Here is a 27,779-nt window from a genome sequence, read left to right on the forward strand (position 1 = left end):
TTTTTAGAATTAACAGTTAAGCAATTTAAAACAAACCAACTTTATAGAACATGAATACAAATTCAAACTATATACATGTATGTATAAAAATTGAGTGTATCTGCCAAATTTCAAATGGCACACTAGCAAGTCTTAAAAAGGGTGAGGGAAAGCAAGATCGAGATGTTCATGTTTTATTCTGATGTAGTGCTGGAAATATACAACCTCCTCCTGATCTGCAAACTGAACTTACCAACCAGTATTTAGATACTGTGCCCTTAGGCAAAAGCCATCTCTAAACATAATTTTGACAACAGAATTGTGCATTGCAAAATGCAATCATTAACAGTTTAGAAGGAGCAGAGGACTTGTACTGGTATATGTTCATTGTACAACTAATAATTTCATTTTTAAAATGTATATATGATGGGACTAGAATATTAAACACAAAGTGATTACACATTCATCGGGTTTACAATGTTCATTCTAAGGATGGGAAAGTCCAAAACTAAAACTGCAGAATTCCAGAAGATACACGATTACAGATTCTCACTAAATTCCATTTCTCTTCCACACACTACATATCAAAAGGCGTTAATTAGATTTGTTCCAATGTTTTCCCGGTCACACTCTTGCTGTTGCCAGGTGCAGAAATGATGAAAAATTATAATCTTCCGAAACATTTAAAATTTAAAAATAATGGACTGATGACGCTTAAGAGACTTTCCTCATCTTTACTTTCAACGTTGGCTGCCTGCATCCGACCCACCTCGTATCACTCTGAAAGGAATTTCCCTCCCTCCTCTGGCACACACACAATAACTGCCTTCAAGCTAGATTACTGTCCACTAAGTTTATTGCCCTTTTCATGGTGGCACCACTGTTTAATATTTGATTATCCCACATTCCAATACTCACAATGAAGAATTAATGATAGTGATACTTTTGATGTAAATTTATGAAATTCAGGGAAGACAGAAGGTCTTGCATCACTTGTGTCACTCTAATAGCTTGGTATGTATTACTAGAGTATTTTTTTTTCTGCACTGCTATCTTCATGCATCATTATAAAATGCTCAATTATGAATATCAGACAAATATCTGTATATAGGAAAGATCCCAAATCAATTTTCTTCATAATAACATACAAAACTTATTTTTGGTAACTATGCCTATGAACTTATTAATTGATGAAGCAGGGTCAGAAAAACTTTTTGCCACATCAGTATAAGAATAAAAGCAAATACATCTGTACAAAACAAACTACGTAATAAACATGGAAGGCTAGTCATGAAAGAGCATTTATAGTGCGCAAAAGGAAACTCCACCAAGACAGAATTCAATGTTGATGAATCCCGAGTGCAGTGCCACAACTGCATGTTCTGTGTGTCAGAGAGATTCCGTTACCATTTTATGATTTAGTTTCTCAAATGAGCTTGAAAATCCAATTCAGCTCAAACTCGCCACATCAGTAAAATAAGCAAGTTGAGATCTTTCGTCCTCTGATTTTTTTCCATTTGAGAAAACGGCTGCCCCCGATTCCACGGCTTTGGATGACATCAATGAGAATTCCCATTGACAGCAGTGGGACCAGAGAGTCCCATCACGAACAAACAACATGCTATCTCCCGCGGTGGGAAACACGCGGCTAGGAGGCCAGAGAACTCGGCCAACGTGTCTCCTGGACATGTTTCTTCTCAGATAATTCCAGTTTGTATCAGTTTAGGATGCAATATAAGATGGCAAATATCATTTTTGTTGCTTCCAAGAGTTGGCATAACAACAAGCTTCATTATCAGTGTCACCCTCACTGCATTTTTGCCTAATACAGATATTTTGGAGCCCTCATTTATTGATTACACTGTTTATACAATCGATCCACTCCTATTCAGATTTACTCAATGCATTTCAAAAGAAACGCACATCTTTGTGGCACATTTCAGAACAAAAGCTTTCAAGTAATATTCCAGAAGTCAATTTATATTTTATACAAAAAGTTTAAAAAATATATATATAATCACATCAATGCCACATGCTTGACGTTTTAATCAGATTTCTCAAAGCATTTTTCAGTCATCTTAGGAATAAATGATTCTAGGAAATGAAAGAATTCTACGAATAAAGCAGTTTGTTGAACAGGGGTAACTCTGATCACAGTCCTTGTGTCTTCATTACCTCCGACCAAAAAGGCACTAAATGAAAATATTATTAACGGGCTAGATTTATCACTATTCTCCTCCTGCTGCATTATAGCTTCAGTAACCTTTTCTTCAATTTCCAAAGAACTGGCAACCACATTAGTGTTTGCGTCAGATTCATTTGTTTTATAATGGAGCTGACGCCTCATTTTTCTCCGCCCAACCCATACTCTGTTCCAAACAGAACAGTGCCATGTCACTTCTCCCTGGTACTGCAGAGTTTCGATCCTTGCTTTTTTGGACCCTGATGTTTCCGGTACCTCTTCCACAGGACGTGCTCTCTTCAATCCAAAACTGTCTTCCTCTTTGCTCCCAGTTTCATCAAAGCTACTGATCTTTACATCACTGGTTTGTACATTACTCCCCTCAGTACATGAACAGCTACATTTAAGAACAGTCTCCATCACATAGAAGACAGCATGACACACCTTGTTAAACCAGATTTCTCTGAAGTCAGGAGATCCATGCAGTCTTTTCCTCGTTTGCTGTGACAGGCATGACAATTTGAAGGGAATAGTTAACATATTCCCACCAGAGCACAATTCTTTGCCTGGACTATAATCCACTGCTGGAGAATGTGCAGGAGAACAGTCCAAACTACTGAGAGGTTGAAACAATCTGACTATGCCCCAGATCTTCCCTTTGTTTGACTTCCTTTGATACTGCAGGCTGCGACAGTACTTGAAGGCTTCATCCAATTGCCGTTTAAACTTTTGTCCTGTCCTTTCGTTGACATTTCCAGAAACATTATGGCTCAGCTCAAAAGGATCCTGGATGTTAATTGGCCCAAGTCGGAGGTTTTTGTCTGATTCAGGATCAATAAAGTCAGTGACAAGATTAACTTTGCCTTTTCTCAGTGAAATGACTGTTCCAGCAAAGTCAAACTGTGAATAAAATTTGTAGAATTCTGCAAGAAGTCCACCTGTCATATATAAAAAAAAGTTAAGGCTTCCAGGAACAGATTTACAAATTCAGTGCAACATTTTAATTTTTTTAAAAAAATCTATGTGATTTTAAATGCTGGTGATTAAAATCTTTTCATTCCATGCACCCATTATCAATGAGTATCATCACAAAGTCTGGTGAAGCAGTTATGCAGAATGAAGTGGCCTCTATTCTTTTTCAATTTCAGTTGAAGTTTATTTATTAATGTCACAAGTAGGCTTACATTAACACTGCAACAAAATTACTGTGAAAATCCCCTAGTCGCCACACTCCAGCACCTGTTCAGGTACACTGAGGAAGAATTTAGCATGGCCAACGCACCTAACCAGCATGTCTTTTGGACTGTGGAAGAAAACTGGAGCACCCAGAGGAAACACATGCAGACATGGGGAGAACATGCAGACTCCGCACAGGCAGTGACCCAAGCCGGGAATCAACTGTGAAGCAGCAGAGCTAACCACTGTCCCACTGTGCTAATTGGCAATTATTGTGCCAATAATTGGTAATTAAGTTGTGCAAAATTCACAGTTTTATACTGGAGCTGCATAAAGATTACCTGAACACATTTCACGGAGGGTCCTAATAGCCAGCAGAACTTTATCCCACCAGTCCAGATTGCAGTCAAATCCAGGTCACGGTACTTAATACTATACCACCCAAGCTCCATAATTCCAAAGTTTCAAAATACAAGCATCACTTTTCATTAAATATGCACAGTTATATAATTACTGTATGCAACTAAAAAACAAAGATCAGTAAAAGCTAAATACTTACATAATCCCTCAGAATTTGCACTGCTTTCAACTTTTGAATGGTCACTTGGAAAAGTACAGTCCCAGCCATCAATTATACAATGGTCATCCTCATCTCAATAAAAAGACACAAAATTAATTTCCACTTCACCTCAAGGTTGTCCATAACTTAAACAAGACCATGAAACTACAACAATTAAAATTAAAACTTGCATTACCTACAAGATAAGACAAGTTGTCAGATGCAAAATATAGTTCTCCAAGCTCAGTTATCCACTGGAGCTATGGCTATCTGTAGGACAAACCATCCACGTAATAATTCTGCCTATCAAAATAGAAATGCTCCACTTTGATGTATTTCAATAGAGCCTGGACAATCACTTTAATTTTATTATCTACAAATGTCTGATGAAGAAGTTACATAATTCATTAAGGCAATCGTAAGATTTTATTTTTGAATGCATTACAAGCTATCCTAACCTCATCAAAATGGTCTATGTACTTCACGGAGTAAGAAGCGTGCATCTGCCTCTGTAGACAACCTTGTCTTTTACCCTCCCATCATCTCCTCTTTCAACCAATTCCCAAGTAATGCATCTTCTATGCTAAGACGGCAAGCTATGGCAATCAGTCAGCTCTCAGCTCATTGCGAATGCTATTCTTAGCTTTTGCTAAAGTATTTAAGACGGCAGTCCAATGGAGGGTTTCCATTAAGTTTCCAGTTGGCATCTTTCCCACGTGCAGCAAAAATAGTGATGAGTAGCTCTGGAACATGGAAAATCAGACTTGTGTCTTTCCATCTCACATCACTAAATCATAGAATCTTACAGTGCAGGAGGCCATTTAGCCCATTGAGTCTGCAGCGATCACAATTCCACCTAGGCTGTCCCCATGCATTTGCCCTAGCTAGTCCTCCTGATACTAAGGGGCAATTTAGCATGGCCAATCCATCTAACTTGCACATCTTTGGATTGTGGGAGGAAACTGGAGCACCCAGAGGAAACCCATGCAGACACGGGGAGAATGTGGAAACTCCACACAGTCACCCAAGCGGGGATTCAAACCCAGGTCCCTGGCGCTGTGAGGCAGCAGTGCTAACCACTGTGCCACCCTTATAAGTGATACCTTGCACTTTGAGATCCAGTATGTGAGTTCTGATAAAACATCATCGCCTTGATATGTTAACTGTGTCACTCTTTCCAGAGATATTGTCTGACCTGCTGAGAGTTTCCAGCATTTTCTATTCTTAGCTCACATTTTCAGCATTTGTGGCATTTCACCTCTATCTTTAGTACTTTTGTGTTTTTAGCTTTTTTGAAAATGCTAAATTTTGTGCTCACAGTTTGGAGTGCTAAGTGTTGGGAAATACAAACTACTGTTCATTGTTTGGTTGCAACAAGCATCAAAGGTCAGGGAAAGCTCTCCCTGCGGTGCCCCAAAAATGTCTTCTACCAATTTCAGAAAACTCCCCACTGCTCCAGTGTGACATTTCTACTTCCATTACAACCATTCTAGACATGACAGCTGACACAGTGGCACAGTCGTTAGCACTGCTGATCAACAGCACTAGGGACCCGGATTCAATTCCCACCTTGGATGATTATGTGGAGTTTGCACATTCTCCCCTTGTTTTGAGTGGGTTTCCTCCAGGTGCTCCAGTTTCCTTCCATACTCCAAACATGTGCGGGTTAGGTGGACTGACCATGTGTAGGGCTATGGAGATAGGGTGGGGGAAAAGGGCCCGGGTAAGGTACTCTGTTAGAGAGAGCTGGTGCAGGTTGATGGGCTCAATGGCCTCCTTCTGCACTGGAGGAATTCTATGATTCTATAACTGCACAATTCAAAACTGTTCATGACATTTCACACTGGAATAAAACTGCTCAACTTTATTTTAAGAACATAAGAACTAAAAGCAGGAGTAGACCATCTGGCCCCTCGAGCCTGCTCTGCCATTCAATAAGATCATCGCTGATCTTTTCGTGGACTCAGTTCCACTTATCCACCTGTTTACCATAACCCTTAACTCCTTTATTGTTCAAAAATGTATCTGTTCTTGCCTTAAAAACATTCAATGAAGTAGCCTCAACTGCTTCATTTGGCAGGGAATTCCACACATTCACAATCCTTTGTGTGAAGAAGTTCCTCCTCATAGATATCAGACTCTTACAGTGCATTAGTCTACGCTGAACTCAAATCCATTCCAAACTGTCCCAAAAAAGGACAGTGCCAAACACAAATTTGTAGGCTTATAGTACTGCCAAACGGTGACCAGAAAATAGCATTTTACGCTACTAAATGATACTTTATTAAAAAAGGACTATAACTCAGCAAAACTATCAGAGTGCAAATATAAAGTTTAAAGTTTTAAAGTTTATTTGTTGGTGTCACAAGTAAGCTTACATAAACACCGCAATGAAGTTACTGCGAAAATTCCCTAGTTGCCACACTCAGGCACCTGCTCGGGTACACTCAGGTAGAATTTAGCATGGCCAATGCATCTAACCAGCATGTCTTTCAGGCTGTAGGAGCAAACCGGAGCATCTGGAGGAAACCCACGTAGATATGGGGAGAATGTGCAGACTCTGCAGAGTAACTCAAGTTGGGAATCGAACCCAAGTCCCTGGTGCTGTGAGACAGCAATGCTAACCAGTGGGCCACTGTGCCAGCCCAAGCATAAAAAATTTGAAGCGGTTCTACTGGCTTATTGGAAGTATTAAAGAAAACAAAAGAGCACGTCTGCTCTCTTTTAACTTCCAAAAGTTAAGAAATTTTGTAATTTCTCTGGTTAACCTTCACTGAAAAATCTTCTGACAATTTGTTGCAAAGTTTACAATATGTCTTTTAACTGTATTTTAGTAGAAAATTTAAAAAGCAAGATTTCCTTTCTGATAGCCATACCTGCGAGCTCTTTTAAAAGATTCACAGTAGGAAGAATTGGAGGTGTCCTGTTCTGAAGGAAGAATACAACCAAGAGAGTCACTGCATAATTATTCATCAATGGCCCCCCTCCAAAAGGATTTCCTGAGACAAAAGTGAAAAATAAGTCATATCTGTCCAACATGGTGTAAACATTTCTTTTTATCAAACTATGATTTTAGAAGTTCAATACCCTAACAAAGAAAAATCAGATGTTACAATGAAAACTGAAACAGCCATTGTCCATATACCATACTCTGGTGGTCATTAACATGTATCAAAAAGAGCAGTGGCCCCCAACAAAGGCTTTTGGGTAAAACAATCACTGTATGCTTCCCCGAGATCTAAAAATCACTTGTCCATCAGGACTCTCTGCTTCCTGTTCATTCATCAATCTTACATCTACACCCCTATAACTCAATTGTCCTTAGCTTTGTTAACAAGTTATTAAAAACATGTACTAAATATGCATCTTTGAGGTAGGTAAGGGAAGGGCAATTAGGGATGAGGAATAAATGTTTGTCTAGCCAACAATGCCCATATCCCGTGAAAGAATAAAAGACATCAAAATCACTCAGAAGTAAAGAATTGACAGACAAAAAAAGGGCTTTAAATTTGGAGAAATAAATGGCCCGGCATGGTTTAACATTGCTAGATATATTGTGGATTGCTGTTCATTCGATCTGAAAAGTTCACTCCCAATCAATTAACTGTGGTTACCTGATTACTCCATATGGGTAGTCCTTAAGGCTACATGAACTGAATAGCAGCTAAGACACCTTTTCTTACCAGCTAGGTGCTTTTGTTTTGCCCAGTAGCGAACAGCATAAACCAGAGGTCGCACTCTTTGATCCACTGATGCACACAACTGAAGAAACATTGTGTTACGTACAGCCAACCTATAAAAACAGATCATCCTATTATTCATGTAACTTATTGAAGTCATCAGAAACATGTTTTAGTTTGTTCTGTGTGGAAAATGCAAAAACAACTAACCATAAAGATAGCTAAAATTGTCATAAATTGTACTGAAGGATACTCAATAAGTGTGCAAGAAAGATTGTATCGTGTTACGTCCAACTTGCACATTATGATCTCTATGTTTGTGAAAGATAAAAAAAAGGACAGGTAGAGAGAAGTACTCAGGGGCACTGAGACCAAACGTACAATCACACTGCTGTCTGTTAATTAAGAAAACATCCCAAGAAGCTTCACATGGACACATGCCTTGGAAGGAGATATTAGGAAAAGCAACAAGATTTTCCGTCTGCTGGCAGGATACAAAGTCAGGACTGCTTCTGGGTACTGATCCCACCCCAGGGAGAAACAATAACTTAATGGGATTTTCAAAGGGTACTCCCTTCATTGGTACAGAGATATGTTCTGGGAGCTGGGCGGGCTCTCAAAACAGGAGACTCAATCAGAGGTCTTCTGGTTTGAAAGGAACAGTGATAATGGAAGTCAAGTAAGAAAGAAGATTCTTTAAGATGGAGGCATTTAATGGGTTTTTGGGGAGAGGCAGAAAGAAGCTGGTAAGTTGGATATATAAAACTATAGGAGTGAGGAGCGGAGATTTTGGTTATACAGCGTTACAGCTGAGAGCTGGTCTAGAAAAGCACTGGAGGCAGCAAAGTCTGAGCAGCAGATTGATTAAGTTGGGATTGAAGTTGGCAATGTGATTAAAGCTTTTCTTTAGACAATAAAATAGGATGTTGTCAAAGTAGTTAACATTTTTGTTCAGCCTGAGGCAGTTGTCCCAGAGAGGAAAAGAAACAGAAGGGGACAGTCTGTAGTGAGGATGAAAGACAATGAGCGAGATTCGTGTTTCCTCCCAGCCTGTGTGTCTTGCCAGTGGAAGGTGGTGCACCTTTTCGTTAGCGGCAAGATTCTCTGGTCCCATTGCTGTCAATGGAAATTTTCATTGACGATACGCCATGCCGGAGGGACTGAGGAATCTCGCTGGTCTGAGGGTCCGGAGAATTCCACCCAATGGCTTTTGTCTTCCCAAAGTAGGAAGAAGCTGCAGTTCACTTACAAGACTGTTTTTCTGAACAACACAGAGGCAGTGAAAAGAGTCAAGGGAGGTAGAACTGCATGTCATCAGAATACATCATGAAGTTGATCCCATGAACACGGTGTTGCCAACGGGGATTATGTAGATGAGGCAAAAGAGGAAGCCAAAGATGCATCTTTGGGTGACCACAGAGACAGTGCTGCAGTGAAAAGAAAATACGTCATTGTGCTCTCTATGGCTGGATAGGTAAGAATAGAAGCAAACCAGGGCAATCTCACTAAGAAAGACAATAACGAGAGTTGCAGCAATTGAGAATAGTTTGTCAAGGCATGCGGAGGAGTCAGGGGAGATAATGCACCATGGTTAGAGTCACAGAGCATGTAACCATGACTTTGGCAAATGCCAGTTCTGATGGTTACAGATTTGGGAGGCAACAACAAATTCAAGAAATATTGGAAAGAGATGTTAGAGCAAGGAAAGCAGGCTAGCTTTCTTTCGAAGATAGTAATCAAGGAGACAGAGCCATTTACTATGTTAACAAGAATGAAGGTGGGGAACAGAGGTCAGCACCTTGCTGATAATGAATTGCAGGGAGCAGGAGGCAGTGCCCATAATGACAAAATCAGATGGGGATGGGACAAAAACTAGATTAGGTTCTGGATTAGGGCATTGGGGAAGCATCAAAGCCAACTGAATGAATGGTTTCACTCTTAGGCATGATGTGGAGATGCCGGCGTTGGAATGGGGTAAACACAGTAAGAAGTCTCTCAACACCAGGTTAAGGTCCAGCCAGTTTATTTGGTAGCGAAATCCAATAGTTTTCAGAGCGCTCCGAAATGAACTGGAACAGCCAGAGAGATTCACAGTGCAGCAACCGAAGAGGAAAGAGTCGAATTGGACGCCTTCGGAAGGCCACTACCCTCAACTTGACATGTATGCCCAAGCCATTAGGAGATGCGTCAACACCATCAACCGCACTCACAAGACAGCCCCGAATATCACCCAATCACAACACAATGCCATCTGCGCTCCCAAGACCAACCGCAATGTTGTCACCAAACCAGCAGACAAAGGAGAGGCCAATGTCATACTGAACAGAATGAATTACTGCAAAGAAGCGTGTCAACAACTGAACAACGAAGAATATTACAGGCAGTTACCTGCAGATCCAACCAAAGAACACATCCTTCAACGCAACAGACCGATCAAGACCTTTGATCCAGACCTTCAGAGCACCCTCTGTGCTCTCATCCCACATATTCCCCACATTGGAGATCCCTACTGCCTCCCGAAGATACATAAGGCAAACACACCAGGCCATCACATCGTATCGGGCAATGGGACCCTGTGCAAAAGGGCATCCTGAAACCCATTGTACAAAGAACCCCCAGCTTTTGTTGCGACACTACAGTCTTCCTACAGAAACTCAGCACACATGGAGCAGTTGAACCAGGAACACTCCTGGTCACAATGGATGTCTCAGCACTCTACACCAGCATCCTCCATGACGATGGCATTGCTGCAACTGCCTCAGTACTCATCGCTGACAACTGCCAGTCTTCAGATGCAATTTTACAACTCATCCGCTTCATCCTGGACCACAATGTCTTCACCTTCGACAATCAGCTCTTCATCCAGACACACGGGACAGCCACGAGGACTAAATTTGCACCTTAATATACCAATATTTTCATGCATAGGTTCGATCAAGACTTCTTCACCGCACAGGACCTTCAACTGATGCTACTCCCCAGATACATCAATGCCATTTTCTTCCTTTAGACTCATGGTGAAAAATCACTGAAACAACTATATGATGACATCAACAAGTTCCATCCCACCATCAGATTCACCATGGACTACTCTCCAGAATCGCTTGCATTCTTGGGCATGCGCAACTCCATCAAGGATGGTCACCTCAGCAATTCACTGTACCGCAAGCCCACAGGTAACCTCACGATGCTCCACTTCTCCAGCTTCCACCCTAAACACGTTAAAGAAGCCATCCCCTACGGACAAACTCTCTGTACACACAGGATCTGCTCAGATGAGGAGGATCGTAACAGACACCACCAGACGCTGAAAGATGCCCTCATAAGAACAGGATATGGCGCTGGACTCATCGATCGACATGCCACAGTGAAAAACCGCACCAACCTCCTCAGAAGACAAACACGGGAGACGGCAGACGGAGTACCCTTCATCGTCCAACACTTCCCCTGAGCGGAGAAGCTACGACACCTTCTCCAAAGTCTTCAACATGTCATTGGTGAAGACGAACATCTCACCAAGGCCATCCCCACACCCTCACTTCTTGCCTTCAAACAACCGCACAACCTCAAAGTCAATTGTCCGCACAAACTACACAGTCTTCAGGAGGACAATGACCACGACATCACACAACCTGCCACAGCAACCTCTGCAAGATGTGCCGGATCATCGACAAGGATGCTGTCATCTCATGTGAGAACACCATCCACCGTGTACACAGTACATGCTCTTGCAAATCGGCCAACGTTGTCTACGATATGCTGCAGGAAAGGATGTCCCAAGGCATGGTACATTGGGGAGACCATGCAGACGGTATGACAGCAGATGAATGAATATTGCTTGACAATCACCAGGCAAGATTGTTCTCTTCCTGTTGGGGAACCCTTCAGCAGTCACAGGCATTCGGCTTCTGATCGTCAGGTAAGCATTCTCCAAGGCGGTCTTCACGTCACACAACAGCACAGAGTCACTGAGCAGAGACTGATAGCCAAGTTCCGCACACATGAGGACGGCCTCAACTGGGAACTTGGGTTCGTGTCACACTATCTGTAACCCTAATGACTTGCCTGGGCTTGCAAAATCTCACTAATTGTCCTGTCTAGAGACAATACAATACACATATCTTTAGCCTGTGCTTAACGCTTTCTCCACTCACATTGTCAGTACCTTTCAGACTCGATTACCTGTAAAGACTTGCATTCCAACCATTATTTTGTAAATTGAGTTTGTGTCTTTATATGCCCTGTTTGTGAATAAAACTACTCACCTGATGAAGGAGCAGCAAGTGCTCCGAAAGCTAGTAGATTTTGCTACCAAATAAATCTGTTGGACTTTAACCTGGTGTTGTGAGACTTCTTACTCAATCTTAGTGACAGTGAAGTCCATGAACACCTCGGGCCTGTTGAAGGTGAGGATGGAGAATCAAAGAGGTTTACTGAGAATGTTACTAATCAAAGTTATCTTTGCTCTCCAGGGTAGTCCTGACGTACACAATTCATAAATACCAACATTAATTCAGTTTGCTGGTTACAGTACCTATTATTAATAGAGATGTCTCCTTGCAAGCCTGATTCCTTATGGACAAATTTAACCACAGGTAGCCTGGCAGTAGTAACAGCTTGTACTTTGTGTACACCTGGAACACATTTCTGCAACACAGTCGCTACAAGTTCAAGCACTTCAGCCGTTGTTGATGTTTCTAGGTCTATGTCAGACAAGATTGAATCCTCAGATTGAGTTTCAGACTTAGTATCCTGTTTTGTTCCATTAACCTCCTGTAATTGTACAAAGCATGTTATTTGGATGAGTGCATTACTGTTCTTCATGTCACTTTTTGTTTCTTATCCTTTCAGCAATCGCATTTACTAGAACTTTACAGAGCTACAAAGGAGACGTTGAAGTGGAAGTCCAGAGACAGGGGGTGGGATTTTATGATCTCCCTCGGGAAAGCTCGTAAAATCCCATCCAAGCCAAACGGAGATTTCCGTTCTGCAATAAAGTTCCAGCCTGGAACTCCAGGGCAAAGTGGAATGAATTCTGTCTTCTCAAAATCCACTTCACATCTAAATTAAGGTTACTCGAAGAGTTTCCAAAAGAAAAAAAGGCTTACAGTAGAAAAGATTATCCAGCTGGCATTTAGGAAATCTGTTGTTAATAACAATGACAAAATCTATCAATAAACATGGATGCATTTGCCTCTTTACACCATTCAGAGACTGTTCTGGACCTATTCTAGTAAAGCCAGGTAACTATCTAAGACTGAAAAATGATCGTACATCATTTCAAATCATCCTCATTCATCCAGTTCTAATTTAGGAAAACAGTACTAGAGTGGGCAGTCAAGTATCATCAATTCCAAATATTCTCCCCAAAGGAAAAACTACAAACTGACCACATTGCATCAAAAAATAATTTATGGTAGAGGTTTGAGCCTGTTTTCTAATATCTTTCTTGAAACTCCTTTAATGCAAGTTTGCATTGAAATGTTTAATGCTCTTTTGGGGATTCTCAGCTCTTTAAAACATGACACAGTATGTAAATACCGACATATATACATTATAATCTTCTGATATTTTTGAACTTTGTGCAGATGCTTTCCCAAAGGAAGAAATGTAAACCGTACTTCAGTTTCAGCTGCACTTCTAGCATTAGCCTGAAAAGTTTTGGTATGTTCAAGATCCAGAAACAAATCCATGTCGCAACCATGAATATCAAACGCATTCACTGATGATCCAAATGGCAAGATCCTGCAACCTAAAAACAAGACGGCATTAAGTCATATGCCACTATGGCCCCATGTTCCAACTAGCAGTAAATGAAAAGAGACAAAAGCTTTTGAAAATCTTAAAGCTAAAACATTCCCTTTCTGAAATAAGTTCCATCAATATATAATCATGATGTGAAGATGCTGGCGTTGGACTGAGGTGGGCGCAGTAAGAAGTCTCACAGCACCAGGTTAAAGTCCAACAGGTTAATTTCATATTGAGACCTTTTGGAGCACTGCTCCTTCATCAGGTGAGTCCTGATGAAGGAGCAGTGCTCCACAAGCTCGCGATACCAAAGAAACCTGCTGGACTTTAACCTGGTGCTGTGAGACTTCATACAATATATAATCAATCGGGCAGGAATTTTCCAGTCTCATGCATGTGGGAACCTTCGGGGGCAGAAATGGGAAATTTGGAGGCAACCAAAAGTTCACTGGTCGCATAGGAGATCAGAAAATTCCACCCATGATGTCTGTGAAGAAGAACTAAAGTGCAGGGGGTTACCTACGAGCCTTTCAATTCTTAGGTTTGCAAGCACCCAGCTGAATGGGATGAAAGTCTCACCTGCCTATTGATTATAAGATTTCAATGAGAAACAATTGTTTACAAGCCCATGGTGTAATTATTGCCACTAATCAGGCACAATGTTGGGACTCCTGAGTACAGGAAATTTTTGTGCAGGAGCAGTGATCATCTAAGGTTGAGGCTATGGTTAATGCCGGCATACCCACATCATAATGACAGCGAACCAGTGTTTCCCAACCATTTATACATCACAGCGCACCTTTATAATATTAAAAAACTTTGAGGCACATTCCCTGTTTTCTCTAACTGAATTTAATTTGGTTTATTATTGTCACATGTATTAGTGTACAGTGAAAAGTGTTGTTTCTTGCGCACTATACAGATGAAGCACGCCATTCGTAGAAAAGGAGAGAGTGCAGAATGTATGTTTAGGGTGTAGAGAAAGATCAACTTAATATAAGGTAGTTCCATTCAAAGCAGGGAAGAAGCTATTCTTAAGTCTATTGCTACGTGACCTCAGATTTTTGTGTTTTTTTCCCGATGGAAGAAGGTGGAAGAGAGTATGTCCAGGTTGCATGGGGTCCTTAATTACGCTAGCTGCTTTTCCGAGGCAGTGGCAAGCTTAGACAGAGTCAATGGATGGGGGGCTGGTTTGCATGATGGACTGGGCTTCATTCACAACCCTTTGTAGTTTCTTGCAGTCTTGAGCAGAGCAGGAGCCACACCAAGCTGTGATACAACCAGAAAGAATGCTTTTTACGGTGCATCTGTTGAAGTCGGTGAGAACCGTAGCTGACATGCCAAATTCCCTTAATCTTCCGAGAAAATAGGGGTGTTGGTGGGCTTTCTTAACCACAGTGTCCAGATTTTTTTGGGGGTTGCTGATGATCTGGACACCTAAAAACTTGAAGAATTGCCCTCTAGTAAAAGCCTTCTATTTCTGAAACTTTCTAAAAGTATGTCAAGTCATCATGTAATACAGTTTTCATTAATTTAAGTTTACAATGGAAGGCTTATCACCAGTTACATGTTAAAAAAGATACTTTTATTCAGAACGTACATAAATTTAAAATGTTTCCAATTAAAGATTTCAATTGTTTTTGGTTTTTTTAAACTGAATTTCTCAATGCGAAAGTTCATAAATGAAGGAAATGCCACGAGCAGCACCTTACCAACAAAGTTAATGTGACACATGGACCTGTCCCTATGAGCAGAGTCTCTTGCTCCAGGCGGAAACTAAAAACACAGCAAATCGCAGTTCTTGTTCCACTGACAGGCACTGTCTTCTTTTGTTTTTAATAAGCTGGTGTCGAGAACACTAACTCGCACAGGTAGGTTGTGGGAAATGGTAGGAGTACTGCTACAGCAGTATTTGAAGTAGATGGATATTCTTGCCCTGCAAGCAACCAAAATATGCCCAGAGGCACCTCTGCAAAATTCAGTTTCAGTATTCACTCCATCCTGAGCTCTGCAAATTCCTTTTGTTCTTTTAATGAAATGTATTTGATGATTCAAAATAAAGTGAACAAAATGGACCACGTACCCATGCTCACGGCGAGAACTTCTCTCAATGCTTCAAGATGTGCGGGGATGAGATGGAAGATGGTTTTGCCAGCAAGGTCTACTGATGCCACTTTGAACATCTGAATTGACCCGCTTTCCTGTCAAAGAGGTCAGTTTTCATCTGAAGCCTTGAAGTTTTATCTGTGGCAGTCAGAATATTATCTTTTATTCCTTGCATTTTGACATTCAACTCTTGCAAATGGCCTAATAGCAAGGCTAGCACACCAGTGGCAATTCATGCAGAACCGAAAATTCTTCCAGTTCATAATAACGAAAGAGGACATTTCCCTGAGACATACTTCTGTTTGCGTGAGTAATCCCTGGTACTCAGCTTCCATCTCTTCACACGGAACAGTAAACAAACACGATTTCAAAGGATGTGACTTCACATAATTTGTGATTTTTACTTTTTCAGTGTAGTTAACTCAGATGACATTGTTTTGACAACAAGGACTTTCGGTGCAGTGGTTAGCCTGGATGTCAGGATTCTGTTCTTTCACCTTAACCATGAATCCTTTGACTTTTTCCATCATGGAAACTGCTCTGGCAGTGTAGATCCTATTACTTATGGTCCAATTAAGATAGCCTTTCTCCAGGTAAGCAGTTGTGACTCAAATGATTTCCTCTCCAGCTGCATGACTAGGCAATTCTTTGCAAAAGAGGACATTCTCTTTCATAAAATCCTCAGCAACATAGCTAACATTGTCTAAGAGTTGGCAATATACATGAATATCCTTGGAGTCCTCAATTTGCAGAGCAGATTTTCCATTCATTTCTAATTTCTCCCGAAGCACTTGTTCAATATCAACTGACATTGATCAATCCATCATCTGATTGTATTATCAGAAAGAGAAACTTTGTCAATTTCTTTGGTAGCATTAGCTCCCAACATTACTCTTACAATACTTCTGCACCATGGCAGAACTTGGGTTTCAGCAATGTTATGAGGGTTCATCAATTTTGCTATGAGCTCAGCGACCAGGTAGCTCACCTCCTGCACATTATCTGAAACTCGCTCACACTCCATCAAACGTTGACTTCTTTATGGTGTGTTTCCTCAGTACTGTAATACTGTGTATCCTTGCTGGAGAATGAACGGTGCTTTGCATTGAAATGGTACCTCAACTTAGTTGGTACTATTGCAGCATTTGAGAACTTCTCCCTGCAAATTAGGCATTTCTGGAACATGGCAAGAAGTCCTACCAGTCCACAAAAATCCAAAGGCAATCCCTGTACAATTTATGTACGAAACCCACTTTCTCCATCCCCTCCCTCTGCCTCTCTTGCTTCTCCCAAGGATTTTGCGTCCTTTTAGACGCTTTGCATAAATTTTCATCTTCAGCTCAGTGCTCAGCTTCTCCAAGTCCCAAGGAATGCTGTAGCTCCTGCGTATGCATTAACTAGGAACGAGCCTGACCAGTGTAAAACAATCCAAACTGCTGTATTTTTTGCCCTTTCCTGGCTGGCACATGCAGAGGAAAACCCAAGCTTCACTGGGACTTGGGGATGCTTACCGCAGAACTGAAAATAAGGGCTCAATTTAATTTATTACATGAATTTTTAATTTTATTTTGAGGTATACTTAGGAGTCCTTCATGACATGGTAGTATGCCATCGAGTCACAGAGCTTTACAACATACAAACAGGCCCTTCGGCTCATTGGCCAGTATTTTACGACTTCCCTCGGACTAGACTCGTAAAATCCCACCCAAGGCCAACAGAGAATTCCATATTGCAAGCCTCGCCTGTCCTAATTCCAGGGCAGGCGTGCCAGTAAAATTCCGGATATGGTGTCTGTACCAGCCATCAAGCACCTATCTATTTTAATCCCATTTTCCAGCATTTAGACCGTAACCTTGTATGCTATGGCATTTCAAGTGCTCATCTAAATATTTTTAAATGCTATGAGGTGCTTCTGCCTCTATCAGCTTTTCAGGCAGCAAGTTCCAAATTCCCATCACCTATTAGGTGGATTTATTCCTCAAAGGCCCTCTAGGTCTTATGCCCCCTAGTTACTGACCCTCCCTACTTAGGGAAAAAGTTTCTTCCTATCTACATTATCTATGTCCTGCCATGACACACTGGCTGGGGACCACTGCAGCAGATGGAGCTTTGGGTATCGGCACTGGGCCCAGTGAGTGCTTGATGCTGATACCAGGTGCTCAATGTGGGGAAAATGTTTAATTTCTCAGCACTAATATTTAAAATGATGAGCACAAGACTCAAAAATAGAAAATCTACTGAGCAGAATTTTACTAAAATCACTGTTTAAGTGAAAATTAGTCCACAAAAGAGTTTGTCTACTGGAATATTGATATTGCAACAATATCTTATTTGCACAAAAGACAGAAGAGTTTTTTTGTTATTCTTAACATACATTTTGAACAGTGGGCCCTACTGTTAATATTGGTCCATTTCATATCTACAGTATAACAGAACTGTTAAAAATCAACCAATAATATATTACATTATACATATAAAGATAAGAAGTATATAATTTTATAAAGTTATATAAACTAAGACCACTTACTTGGGAAAAATTCTAAGAAAACCTCCTGTAAAAGTGACACAATCAGCTTCCTGAGCATTTTCTCACTGTCTGTCAGCTCAAACAGCCGTAACAACTGCTTCATTTGTTCATCCACCTGTCACATAATAAAATACTGTTACTGAACAAGAGAGGTAATCAAAAATGCTACTTTAATATACAAAACCAAATGCTTTGATCCTTCGTGATGGCTGTACAATATGTTTTACATGAGCAGTTGAAGAAAGAATAAAGTAGGTACCAAAGTTGTACTTATACAATCCCTCATATGGTTATGCAGGTAAGTTCAATTGGATTCATCATACGTTCAGGGTTGATGCCAGAAACAGGTTAACCCTTATTGATATGAGGCATTTACACTGCCAGCTAAGGAGGGATTTAAAATAAAGTGGGAACTGCAATAAAGCATTCAGCTTAGTATAATTTCTCTCCAATGGTCCTTTTCCTAAGCAAATCAATTTTAATTGTAGGATACCCAAGCATCTCAAATAACAACTCACTAATTCTGCAGGCATGCTAGTGTGGCGCAAGACAAATAGGTGCACTGTAGCTGCTCCATATCCCTGAAGATTGTTCTATGACAACTTTACTCCCAAGCTAAAAAGTAGTTGCTGAGGTACACTTTTGAAAGCTGACTATTGCTTTATCTTATGATAATGAAAGCATTACTCATTTCTTTTTGCCTCAGCCTACATCACAAGAGTTCATTCGACATGGTTATCCGATTTCTTTGCATTTTCTCCAATGTACCAGTGAACAATAATACATAACATTTCAGTACAGAGGGATCAACTAACTTACCTGTTTGTATTATGATTGAAGTACCTTAATTAAAGTAAGTTGTTTACTTAACTTTTGGAAAATGTACCATTCCCTCATTTAATTATACAGAAAGCAGCAAAGCAAAATTCACAACATTTGTATTCCCAAGTCATCACCAAACTCACTGACTGAAGGGAAGGAATGCTGCTCTTTGCGGGCACAGGCAATGTTACAATGAATTCCATTCTTCACATCATAGCTACAGATGTCACTGAACAGCAAAATAAAAGTATTCTGTTCGAACAATATCGTGATGGGTGTTTAAAACAAACTGATTATGGGGCAGCACGGTGGCACAGCGGTTAGCACTGCTGCCTCATAGCGCCAGGGATCCAGGTTCAATTCCGGCCATGGATCACTGACTGTGTGGAGTTTGCACATTCTCGCTCTGTCTGCGTGGGTTTCCTCCAGGTGCTCCTGTTTGCTCCCAAAGTCCAATGATGTGCAGGTTAGGTTGATTGGCCATGCTAAACTGACTCTCACGTCAGAGGGATTAGCAGGGTAAATATATGGGGTTACAGGAATTGTGGTTGGTATAGACTTGATGGGCCAATGGCCTCCTTCTGCACTGTAAGGATTCTATTCTATGATTAAAAGATTTGGTTGCGTAAACCACGGACAGACTTGTCAGTTCAGACGTATGATGTTTAGATATGTAGTTTCCAATTACAAAGGAACATGGTTTGACATCAAGTGAATCTGATGGCAATGTGTTCACAGCTCAGAGATAACAATCGCTCATCATTCCTTTATATAAATGTCACTCTCAGATAAATGATCAAATCTCTCAGACAAATAATCTAAATCTATACGCAGCATCACACAACAATAGCATTTACAGATTCATGAAAATGGTCATCATCTAGTTTCTTGACAAAAGTGCTGCAGTTGATCAGAACAATAAGAAGTCTCACAACGACAGGTTAAAGTCCAACAGGTTTATTTGGTCGCACAAGCTTTCGGAGTGTAGTTCCTTCTCCACCTGAAAAAGGAGTATCACTCCGAAAGTTTGTGCTACCAAATAAACCTGTTGGACTTTAACCTGGTCTGGTGGAACTTCTCACCGTGCTTACGCCAGTCCAATGCTGGCATCTCCACATCATGTTGATCAGAACACCAGAGGAAATTCCTGCAGGACGATTTACACAACTTTTTTTTAAGAGGCTGTAGATTAACTTTCATAACCTCCTTTAAAAATGCATTTTCTTCCCCATAAACAAGTCAGCATTTAGGCCACCCATTCTGAAGCCTTCACTATTCGCAGATGAACAAGGCTATCTACTGTGACTTGCCTTGCAAATTATCTTCCACCCCTGAGCCTTCTAATGGCTTAGATGTAGAGAAAGAATGATGGGAAAAATGTAGTGAGAAGGTTGGGGTGGGGGGGGGGAGATTTTACACCAAAACGCTTCACCACTACACATGCTGCATCACCACATGTGAAAAACATGTTTTAGTTACCTAGTAGCTAATCAACAAGGTGAAGTACTTACATCAACTGCTTGACAGAGAACTTGTGTCAACTCTTCAAAATCAATCAACTGTTTTTTTCCAGGGTCCTGCTTCTTCTTTGGAATATACTTGAACTCTTTAGTCTCCTTGCGTTTCACTCGTAGTTTTTTACCATTCATACAGTGTTGTGCGACAGATAGCACCATTTCCACTTCCTCAGTACTCCCCATTTCTATAATTGCATATATACCCTGCAACCATACACAAAACTAATAAATTACACAAAGCTTTAATGAATATAAAGTGGTGTTATGGTAACCTTACATGGAAACTGTGAATATGTTCCACTCACATCAGTGAATTAGTTCACTTGATCTAATTTCTAATCAATCACAATTACCTTAAATTGCCAACTAGTGGCGACTAGGGAAATTTCACAGTAATTTTATTGCAGTGTTAATGTAAGCCTTACTTGTACTAATAAATAAACTTCAACTTTAAAAAAAACCTTCAGCTTCTGGTTCAGAGGCAGGGACGTTACTCATTGCACAACTAGACCTCCACTGTTTGCTATAAGATGCATTGAGCCTCTAATAGCATTATGCAATTCGAGCTCACTCTAGTGGCAGGACACTGTTATTGGCACTTGGCAATTTACTTCAAAAATTCCATAGCACTATTCCGTCTCCAAATCTTTAATCTGTTCCAGTCTTCCTAGTTACTTGGGATCAGAACGAATTATCTGGCATTTGACTTACTTTGTCTTTGTCCATTATCACATTTGTCACTGTGCCAAAGGTCTGAAAGTAATCAGTGATCTCCAGATTGGATGTGCCTTTGTGAAAACCACTCACAAACAGGCTCTTCTCTTGCTGGGATTTCCTGGCAGTTCTCACACTTAGAAGTTTTTGATGTTTCTTTCCTTTAAGATGATCATTTAAGGTGGGGCCTAAAAGCATAAAAAGTCAAGACATATTAAAAGAGGGCAGCCACCTTGCTTTGCCAGCGTACATCTCAAAGAAATCTGAAGTAAATAAATCTATTTTTGGGCTTGGCTCCTTTTTGGTTGATGCCTTGTTAGAAGAACCTTTTCAGAGGTTCTGGATTTCAGATGCTAAAGCAGTGTTTTTATTCATAAAACAGGAAAACCTGTACCACATTACTGCAGGGAAACAGGCTATTTGGCCCTTCAAAGAGGCACTAGCACTTTTCTCCATCGTCACTGAAAAGGTGAAGATACTCGCTGTAACTTCAGTGAGGTGGAAAGGGTTTAGCCTGGATGGATTGGAAATAAAAATTGGGAGTAAATCAGCAAAGAGACTCTTTCAAAGAGGAGGCGGTTTGAAAACTAGAGCTCTCTGGCTGGCTGAAGATGTAGAGGTTGAAACAGGCTGTTTATAATTGTGAGATAATCAACAGAATACAGAAGACCCAGAGGAAAACTGAAAAAGGAAATAGTCATGAAAAGAAAGTGTCTGAGAAAAGATTTGTGGATAATTTAAAAGAAAACACTAAAGTCTACTGTAAACATGCAGATAGTAAAAAGATAGTCAAAGGAAGGGAACAAAAACAGAAAAATGCTGGAAAATCTCAACAGGTCTGACTGCATCTATGGCAACAAGAGTAGAGCCAACATTTCGAGTCTGGATGACCTTTTTTTGTCAGAGCTGAAAGAGTCAGAGACTTATACTCTGAGGGTGGGGGAGGGGGGGTGGGTAGAGGTGGTGGAATTGGACAAAGGGAATGTAAATGAGCGTGCAAAAGGCTGAGAAGGTGCTGAAAGTGTCCATTAATTAATTAGAATGCGTTAATGGCAAAACAAAGGTACAACTTGGTAAAGGACTGCCTTGGAATGTGGCATTTGGCCTGAAGGGGTGAGGAGGGGTGGGGAGGTGGAAAGAAGGAAAGTGATTACATGGAGAATGAGATAAAATGAAACAAAATAAATAGAAATGGGGTGAAGATGGAGGGGAGAGATCACGCTCTGAAATGGCTGAACTCAATGTTCAGTCCAGAAGGTTCTAAAGTGCCTAATCAGGAGATGAGGTGCTGTTCCTCCAGTTTGCTTTGGAGTTCACCAGAACATTGCAAAAGGCCAAGGATGGGCAAGAGAGCAGGGTGGTGTGTTGAAGTGGCAAGCAACAGGAAGCTCTGGGACCCGCCTGCAGACGGACCGAAGTGTTCAGCACTGCGGTCACCCAGTCTGCGTTCGGTCTCTCCCATGTACAGTAGTTTACATCGGGAACAGCAAATGCAATATACCAGACTGAAGGAGGTGCAGGTGAGAGGTGTTTAGGACCTTGGATAGTGAGCAGGAAGGTGAAAGGGCAAGTGTTGCACCTTCTACAATTGCATGGGAAGGTCCCGTGGGCAGGAGATGAGAGAACGGTCCCTGTGGAATGCTCACTTGGAGGGGGAAGTTGGGGGGTGTTACGTTGTGGCATCATGCTTGAGTTGGCGGAAATAACAGAGGATGATGGTTTGAATGCAGAGACTGGTGGAGTGAAAAGAGAGGACAAGGGTGACCCTATCCTGGTTCTCAGAAGGGGTGAGAGCAGTGGCCCAGGGGATGGGTTGGACGCAGTTGAGGGCTCTGTCAACCAATTATTTTGTGTTTGTCAAACAAAAGGTTCTCACTATAGACAAGGATGCTGCCAATGTCACAGAAATGGTGGAGGTCGCAGAGGTATAAGATAGGAAAAAAATAAAGTTACTTAAGAGGTTGGTATTGCTTGAAGTGGAAAAGTCTCCTGGAACATGCACGGACTTTTGTAAACCTATCAATCCTCCTCGGGTATGGGAGGACTAAAGGGTTGCCAATGTTACATTCGTGTTCAAAGGGGCCAGACTTATTGACCACTGGCCAGTGTTCTGAACATGAGTAGGTGGAGCAACCTGGGACAAGTATTCACAAAAATAATCAATGCTGACTTGGAAACACTTGGGTAAATAAATGACAGCCAGCATGGATTTAAAGGCAAATCGTATTGGTGAAACTTGACCAAGTTTACTGATGGAGAGAGATAGTTGTTGAGGATAGAGTGGATTGATTGTGAAATGCCTTTTGAAAGTTCATGTGCACAAATTACTACATAATAGACTTGTTATCAAAATTGAAGCTAATGTGGTTAAGGGGACAGGAGCAGCATTGATACAATATTACTTTGGAACAGAAAGCTTGGAGTAGTGGTGTATAATCAGTTTTAAAACAAGAGAAATGTGCCGTGGTGCCACTGCCAGGGATGGGTTGAGACCACTGCTCTTTTTGATATATATTAATGACCTGGTGTGGATACTGAAGCAAAATACTGGGAAGGCTGTGAATTGAAGTAATTACAAAAAATGCTGAAAATACACAGCAGGTCAGGCAGCATTTATGGAGAGCGAAACTGAAGCCTGGATTTTCGCTCCTGGGTCAGAAGCGCAAAGCCAAGACATTTCCCGGCTCCACAACCCTGACTCAGGAGTCAGTACTCTGGAAATTGGGACTTTCATTCCAGGGTGGTAGGATTTTCTGGGAGTCAGTCAATTGACCTGGAACGAATGCAGAGACCTCTGGGTACCGAATGGGGCTGGGCAGAAAGTCTGCCTGGCACTCCAGCATTGTATTGAGGTTTCAAAGAGTGAAAAATGAAACAGCCCTTATCCCTAATGCACTTCCCTGCCCCCCACCTCACATCCTTGCCAACCCATGTACCACACCAACTCCCACTGTCTGTCATACCCTCTATACCAACCTATGCTCTTTGACCCACCTCCTAAAGCTTCACATACTGTCCATGCTAAGTCAGGATCCCCACCCAGTCCCATGACATTTTATAGCCCCTAAGTCAACTTAGTGCCAATTGATGCCCCCACCAGCCCCTCCCTTTGCCTTACACCTACCATGTCAACTCATTCAGAATCCACTATGGTCAAACCTCAAGGGTCATACTGAGATTAAAAAAGTGTCGACTACAAACTTTTATCAAAAAAAAGACTCAAAAATCTATTCACTACATTTTTTATTCCTTCAATTACATGATCCCTTATAAAAACAGTGGAATTCATAGTCCCGCTTCAAAGAGTATAACCACTTGGAGCTGTCAAACAAACAATAAAATAGCAGACGCACTACTGAGATAATGGAAGGCTGTGAAATCAGTCATGGAGCACTAATGGCAACCCTCAGGCATTTGCCAACAGACAAAATGGCATGCAATGATTTTATTTCAAACACTCCATTTTTTCAAAGATGTAAAGGACCAGATGATTAAATGCCTCGACAGCTTAACAGTTGCCTTTGACAGTTCATTTTTCCAGTTCCAATGAGCTTGAAATTAAATGAGTTTATCCACTTTTTAAACACACATTTGTGCCTAATTTTAACAATTCCTAACAGCAAGTTTACTCACCCAAACATGTTCTTTTGGCACCTGTTCAAAAGGGTGCCTCACCTTCCCAAAGGAGTCCATAAAGTTCAGACCTCCTCCTACCAGGTCCAACCCACAAACACTGTGTTTTGCATGCCTGTATCACCGAAATCACACAAGTGGAGGCAGCTGCCGATTTACATGGCCAGCTACTTCCACAAAAGGCACATGTGCAAAGCCCGACCTGGACCCTTTCCCAGCTGTGAAAACGTGGCTGGGAATTTTGTTTGGGGGTGGGGGCAAGACTTTGGGATTTCAGCCTCTTCTACCACTAACACAACAAAAATCCAACTAGCAGAAAAACTTTTGCCTCAAAGCCCTTGGGCGAGGACAAATCCGACCGACCCAAAAAGTTACAGCTGGGATCTTCCAGTCCTGCTGAAGTCAATGACCCACTGCAGCAGGACTGGAAAATAAAATCTCCTGCGCTAACCAGATTTCTGTTTTCCCACAGCTGCTGCCTGACTTGTTGGCTATTTCCACTGCTTCCTGCTCATTTCTTACAAAATCAGGTGCCACAATCCACATGGTGGCACAGTGGTTAGTACCGCTGATTGCCTGGGTGGACTTGAGTTTCCCCCGGGTACTTCACCTGCCTCCCACTGTCCAAAGATGTGCAATTAGGTGGACTGGCCATACTTATTTGACTGTTAGTGTCAGGAGGAGTTGCAGGATAAATATGTAGGGTTACGGGGATAGGGTCTGGGTGGGATTGTAATTAGTACAGGCTCGATGGGCTGAATGGCCGTCTTTGCACTGTCGGGATCCTATGATCCGAACAGGCTGACGCCAAAATAAAGGCGGGCGCGCTGTGGCGCAGTCTGGCTGCACCAACAAGGCGGCCTTCCCTCCGCCCGCAGCGGCAAAGGCTCTGCTGGATTTAGGCGCTCGGGGAGCGGATTCCGTTCCCGCCGCAAAGGCCTGGGCGCTCGGCTTTAAAAAGCTCCTCCACTCACTGTTCGGGAGGTGGACATCGCACAAGGCACACCGGTAACCACCGCGGGCCAGCGGCTCCACGTCCGACTCGCTCATGCTGCAGCCGCCTCTCGTCCCGTCAACCGGTCAAAACTCTGGCGGGCCGATTTCACCGGCCCCCCCCCGCCACTCTCAACGGGCAGCGTGTCACCACCTACTCCCTCCCCGCCCTGGAACCCTGCGGACCCGGGCAAACGTTCCGCCCAGCAAGTCACAATCCTGAGCTCTGGTTAAGCGTCTGAATTTGAATCTTTGCTGTCAAAAGTGCGTTAACATACAGGCTGGACCTCTTTTCGTGCAATTTTTAATTTTTACTCGGTTCTTAAAGCTGCAAACGCTTAGACTGGACCGGGCAGACTCAGATCCAACTCCTTGCTTGCAACAAAAACCAAACTCAAATTGAATCAAAGTTCATGATTCTGACAAAAGATGTGGAGATGCCAGCATTGGACTGGGGTAAGCACAGTAAGAGGTCTCACAACACCAGATTAAAGCCCAACAGGTTTATTTAGTAGCACAAGCCACAAGCTTTCGGAGCGCTGCTCCTTCATCAGGTTAGGGGGAGTCCAAGATCCCAGTTGAGGCCACCCTCGTGTGTGCGGAACTTGGTCCTTAGTTTCTGCTCAGTGATTCTGCAGGATCTTGGGTTTGTGTCACTCTATCTGTAACCCCCCACAACTTGCTTGGGCTTGCAAAATCTCACTAACTGTCCTGGCTGGAGACAATTGATATCTCTTTAACCTGTGCTTAACCCTCTATTCACTCACATTGGCTGTACCTTTAAGCCTTGATTACCCGTAAAGACTCAATTCCAACCATTACCTTGTAAATTGAATTTGTGTCTTCAAATGCCCTGTTTGTGAACACGACTCCCACTCACCTGATGAAGGAGCAGCGTTCTGAAAGCTTGTGGCTTGTGCTACCAAATAAACCTGTTGGACTTTAACCTGGTGTTGTGAGACTGCTTACTGTCTAAAATCGGGGCAGGCGAGGCTCGCAGAATGGCATTTTCCATTGGCCTCTGGCGCAATCTTATGAGCCTCAAGCGGGCATGCCGGTAAAATTACGGCAACAAGATCGAAACTAACAAAAAAATGCATTGCCCCCAGCTTGGTCTTGCTCCAACCGACACTTGATCTTAGCCAAAACTTTGTGTAAATTTGTCTCTTTAATCAAATCCCACCAGCCCCTGCCTCAGTCGTCCAAATAAAGCCACCTGACCGCTATATTACCCAATAGGATTCAGAAACTGTGGCTGCCATCTTACCGGCTGTTCATGCCACACTCCTGCTGCAATGAAGTCAGAGAATTTGACCCAATATGTCTCAAATCTCTGTTTACTGCAGCGAGATGGGAATGCAGGCAAGGTAAGCACAGCAAGGTCAGAGATTCTGGCCCAACATGTTCATCTTTCAATTTACAAAAGAATCCAAAGTGCTGCATCACTCACTGCTGCACTACCTTCAAGGTGCCAATGCATCTTGATCAGTCTGCATCATATGATTTGATCAGAAAAATAGTCCCATGAAGCTCCAGCATTTGAGTTTAAAACTGATTATTTTGAACTTCTGAGAACCACAAGACTTATTAATAGTTCCAAATAACTTGTAAAAATAATACAAGAGGCACTGTGAAACCATGCAGCTCATATGGACAACTTTCAAGATACCAAGTCTTCTTTCCTTAACACCTAGGATACCAAATTTTAAAATGTTCTAAGTATCTACTTTATCTGAGGCTGAGAATGGAGATGGGTGCTGGATTCCTTTTTGTCCTTATATATGTTTACAGGATTTGCAAATCCTCATGTTCTCTATAGCTACTTGGGTCAGGATTTGAATCTCCGCCTCCCCACCCTGTCCACACCCTCTGCAATGGCTTCTGTTCCTCTGTCCTTGCCTGTCATTAAGGTTAAACAGTTTAAGTTGCCATATGATTGCTGTCCCAATATTACTGGGATATGAATCGCCGCAGTCATGGCCTCCAAAACCAGCCTTGTCAACGAGATACACTAGAATTCTGGAATCCCTACAGTGCAGCAGGAGGCCACTTGGCCCATTGAGTTTAGACCGAACATAATCCCACCCAGGCCCCACTCCCTTAATCCTGCATATTTACTCCATTAATCCCCTGACACTAGGGC

General features: G+C 41.9%; 1 protein-coding gene across 1 annotated transcript; it reads right to left on the minus strand.

Moving 5' to 3' along the window:
- Positions 1–25: 25 nt before the first annotated feature.
- tut1 (terminal uridylyl transferase 1, U6 snRNA-specific) lies at positions 26–25,743 on the minus strand. Its single transcript, XM_080213508.1, has 10 exons — positions 25,618–25,743; positions 21,008–21,198; positions 20,291–20,500; positions 17,958–18,072; positions 13,198–13,328; positions 12,111–12,349; positions 7,580–7,689; positions 6,773–6,895; positions 3,897–3,989; positions 26–3,099 (listed from the first exon to the last, which is right to left on the minus strand). Exons 1-10 carry the CDS (start codon positions 25,691–25,693, stop codon positions 2,024–2,026), a joined length of 2,364 nt encoding a protein of 787 aa, XP_080069634.1. The 5' UTR covers positions 25,694–25,743; the 3' UTR covers positions 26–2,023.
- Between the last annotated feature and the right edge of the window lie 2,036 nt (positions 25,744–27,779).

This window comes from Carcharhinus amblyrhynchos, chromosome 27 (assembly GCF_965287045.1).
Source record: "Carcharhinus amblyrhynchos chromosome 27, sCarAmb.v2.hapA, whole genome shotgun sequence".
NCBI lineage: Eukaryota > Metazoa > Chordata > Chondrichthyes > Carcharhiniformes > Carcharhinidae > Carcharhinus > Carcharhinus amblyrhynchos.

What these genes read in the sequence shown, in the direction of transcription:
- tut1 (XM_080213508.1), bottom strand. Translation starts at nt 25,693, where the DNA reads ATGAGCGAGTCGGACGTGGAGCCGCTGGCCCGCGGTGGTTACCGGTGT. An exon ending in TGATAATGGACAAAGACAAA is followed by an intron (nt 20,501 to 21,007) that starts GTAAGTCAAATG and finishes GTATGGTTGCAG; the next exon opens with GGTATATATGCAATTATAGA. An exon ending in TGCAAATTCTGAGGGATTAT is followed by an intron (nt 3,100 to 3,896) that starts GTAAGTATTTAG and finishes TATATATGACAG; the next exon opens with GTGGACTTCTTGCAGAATTC.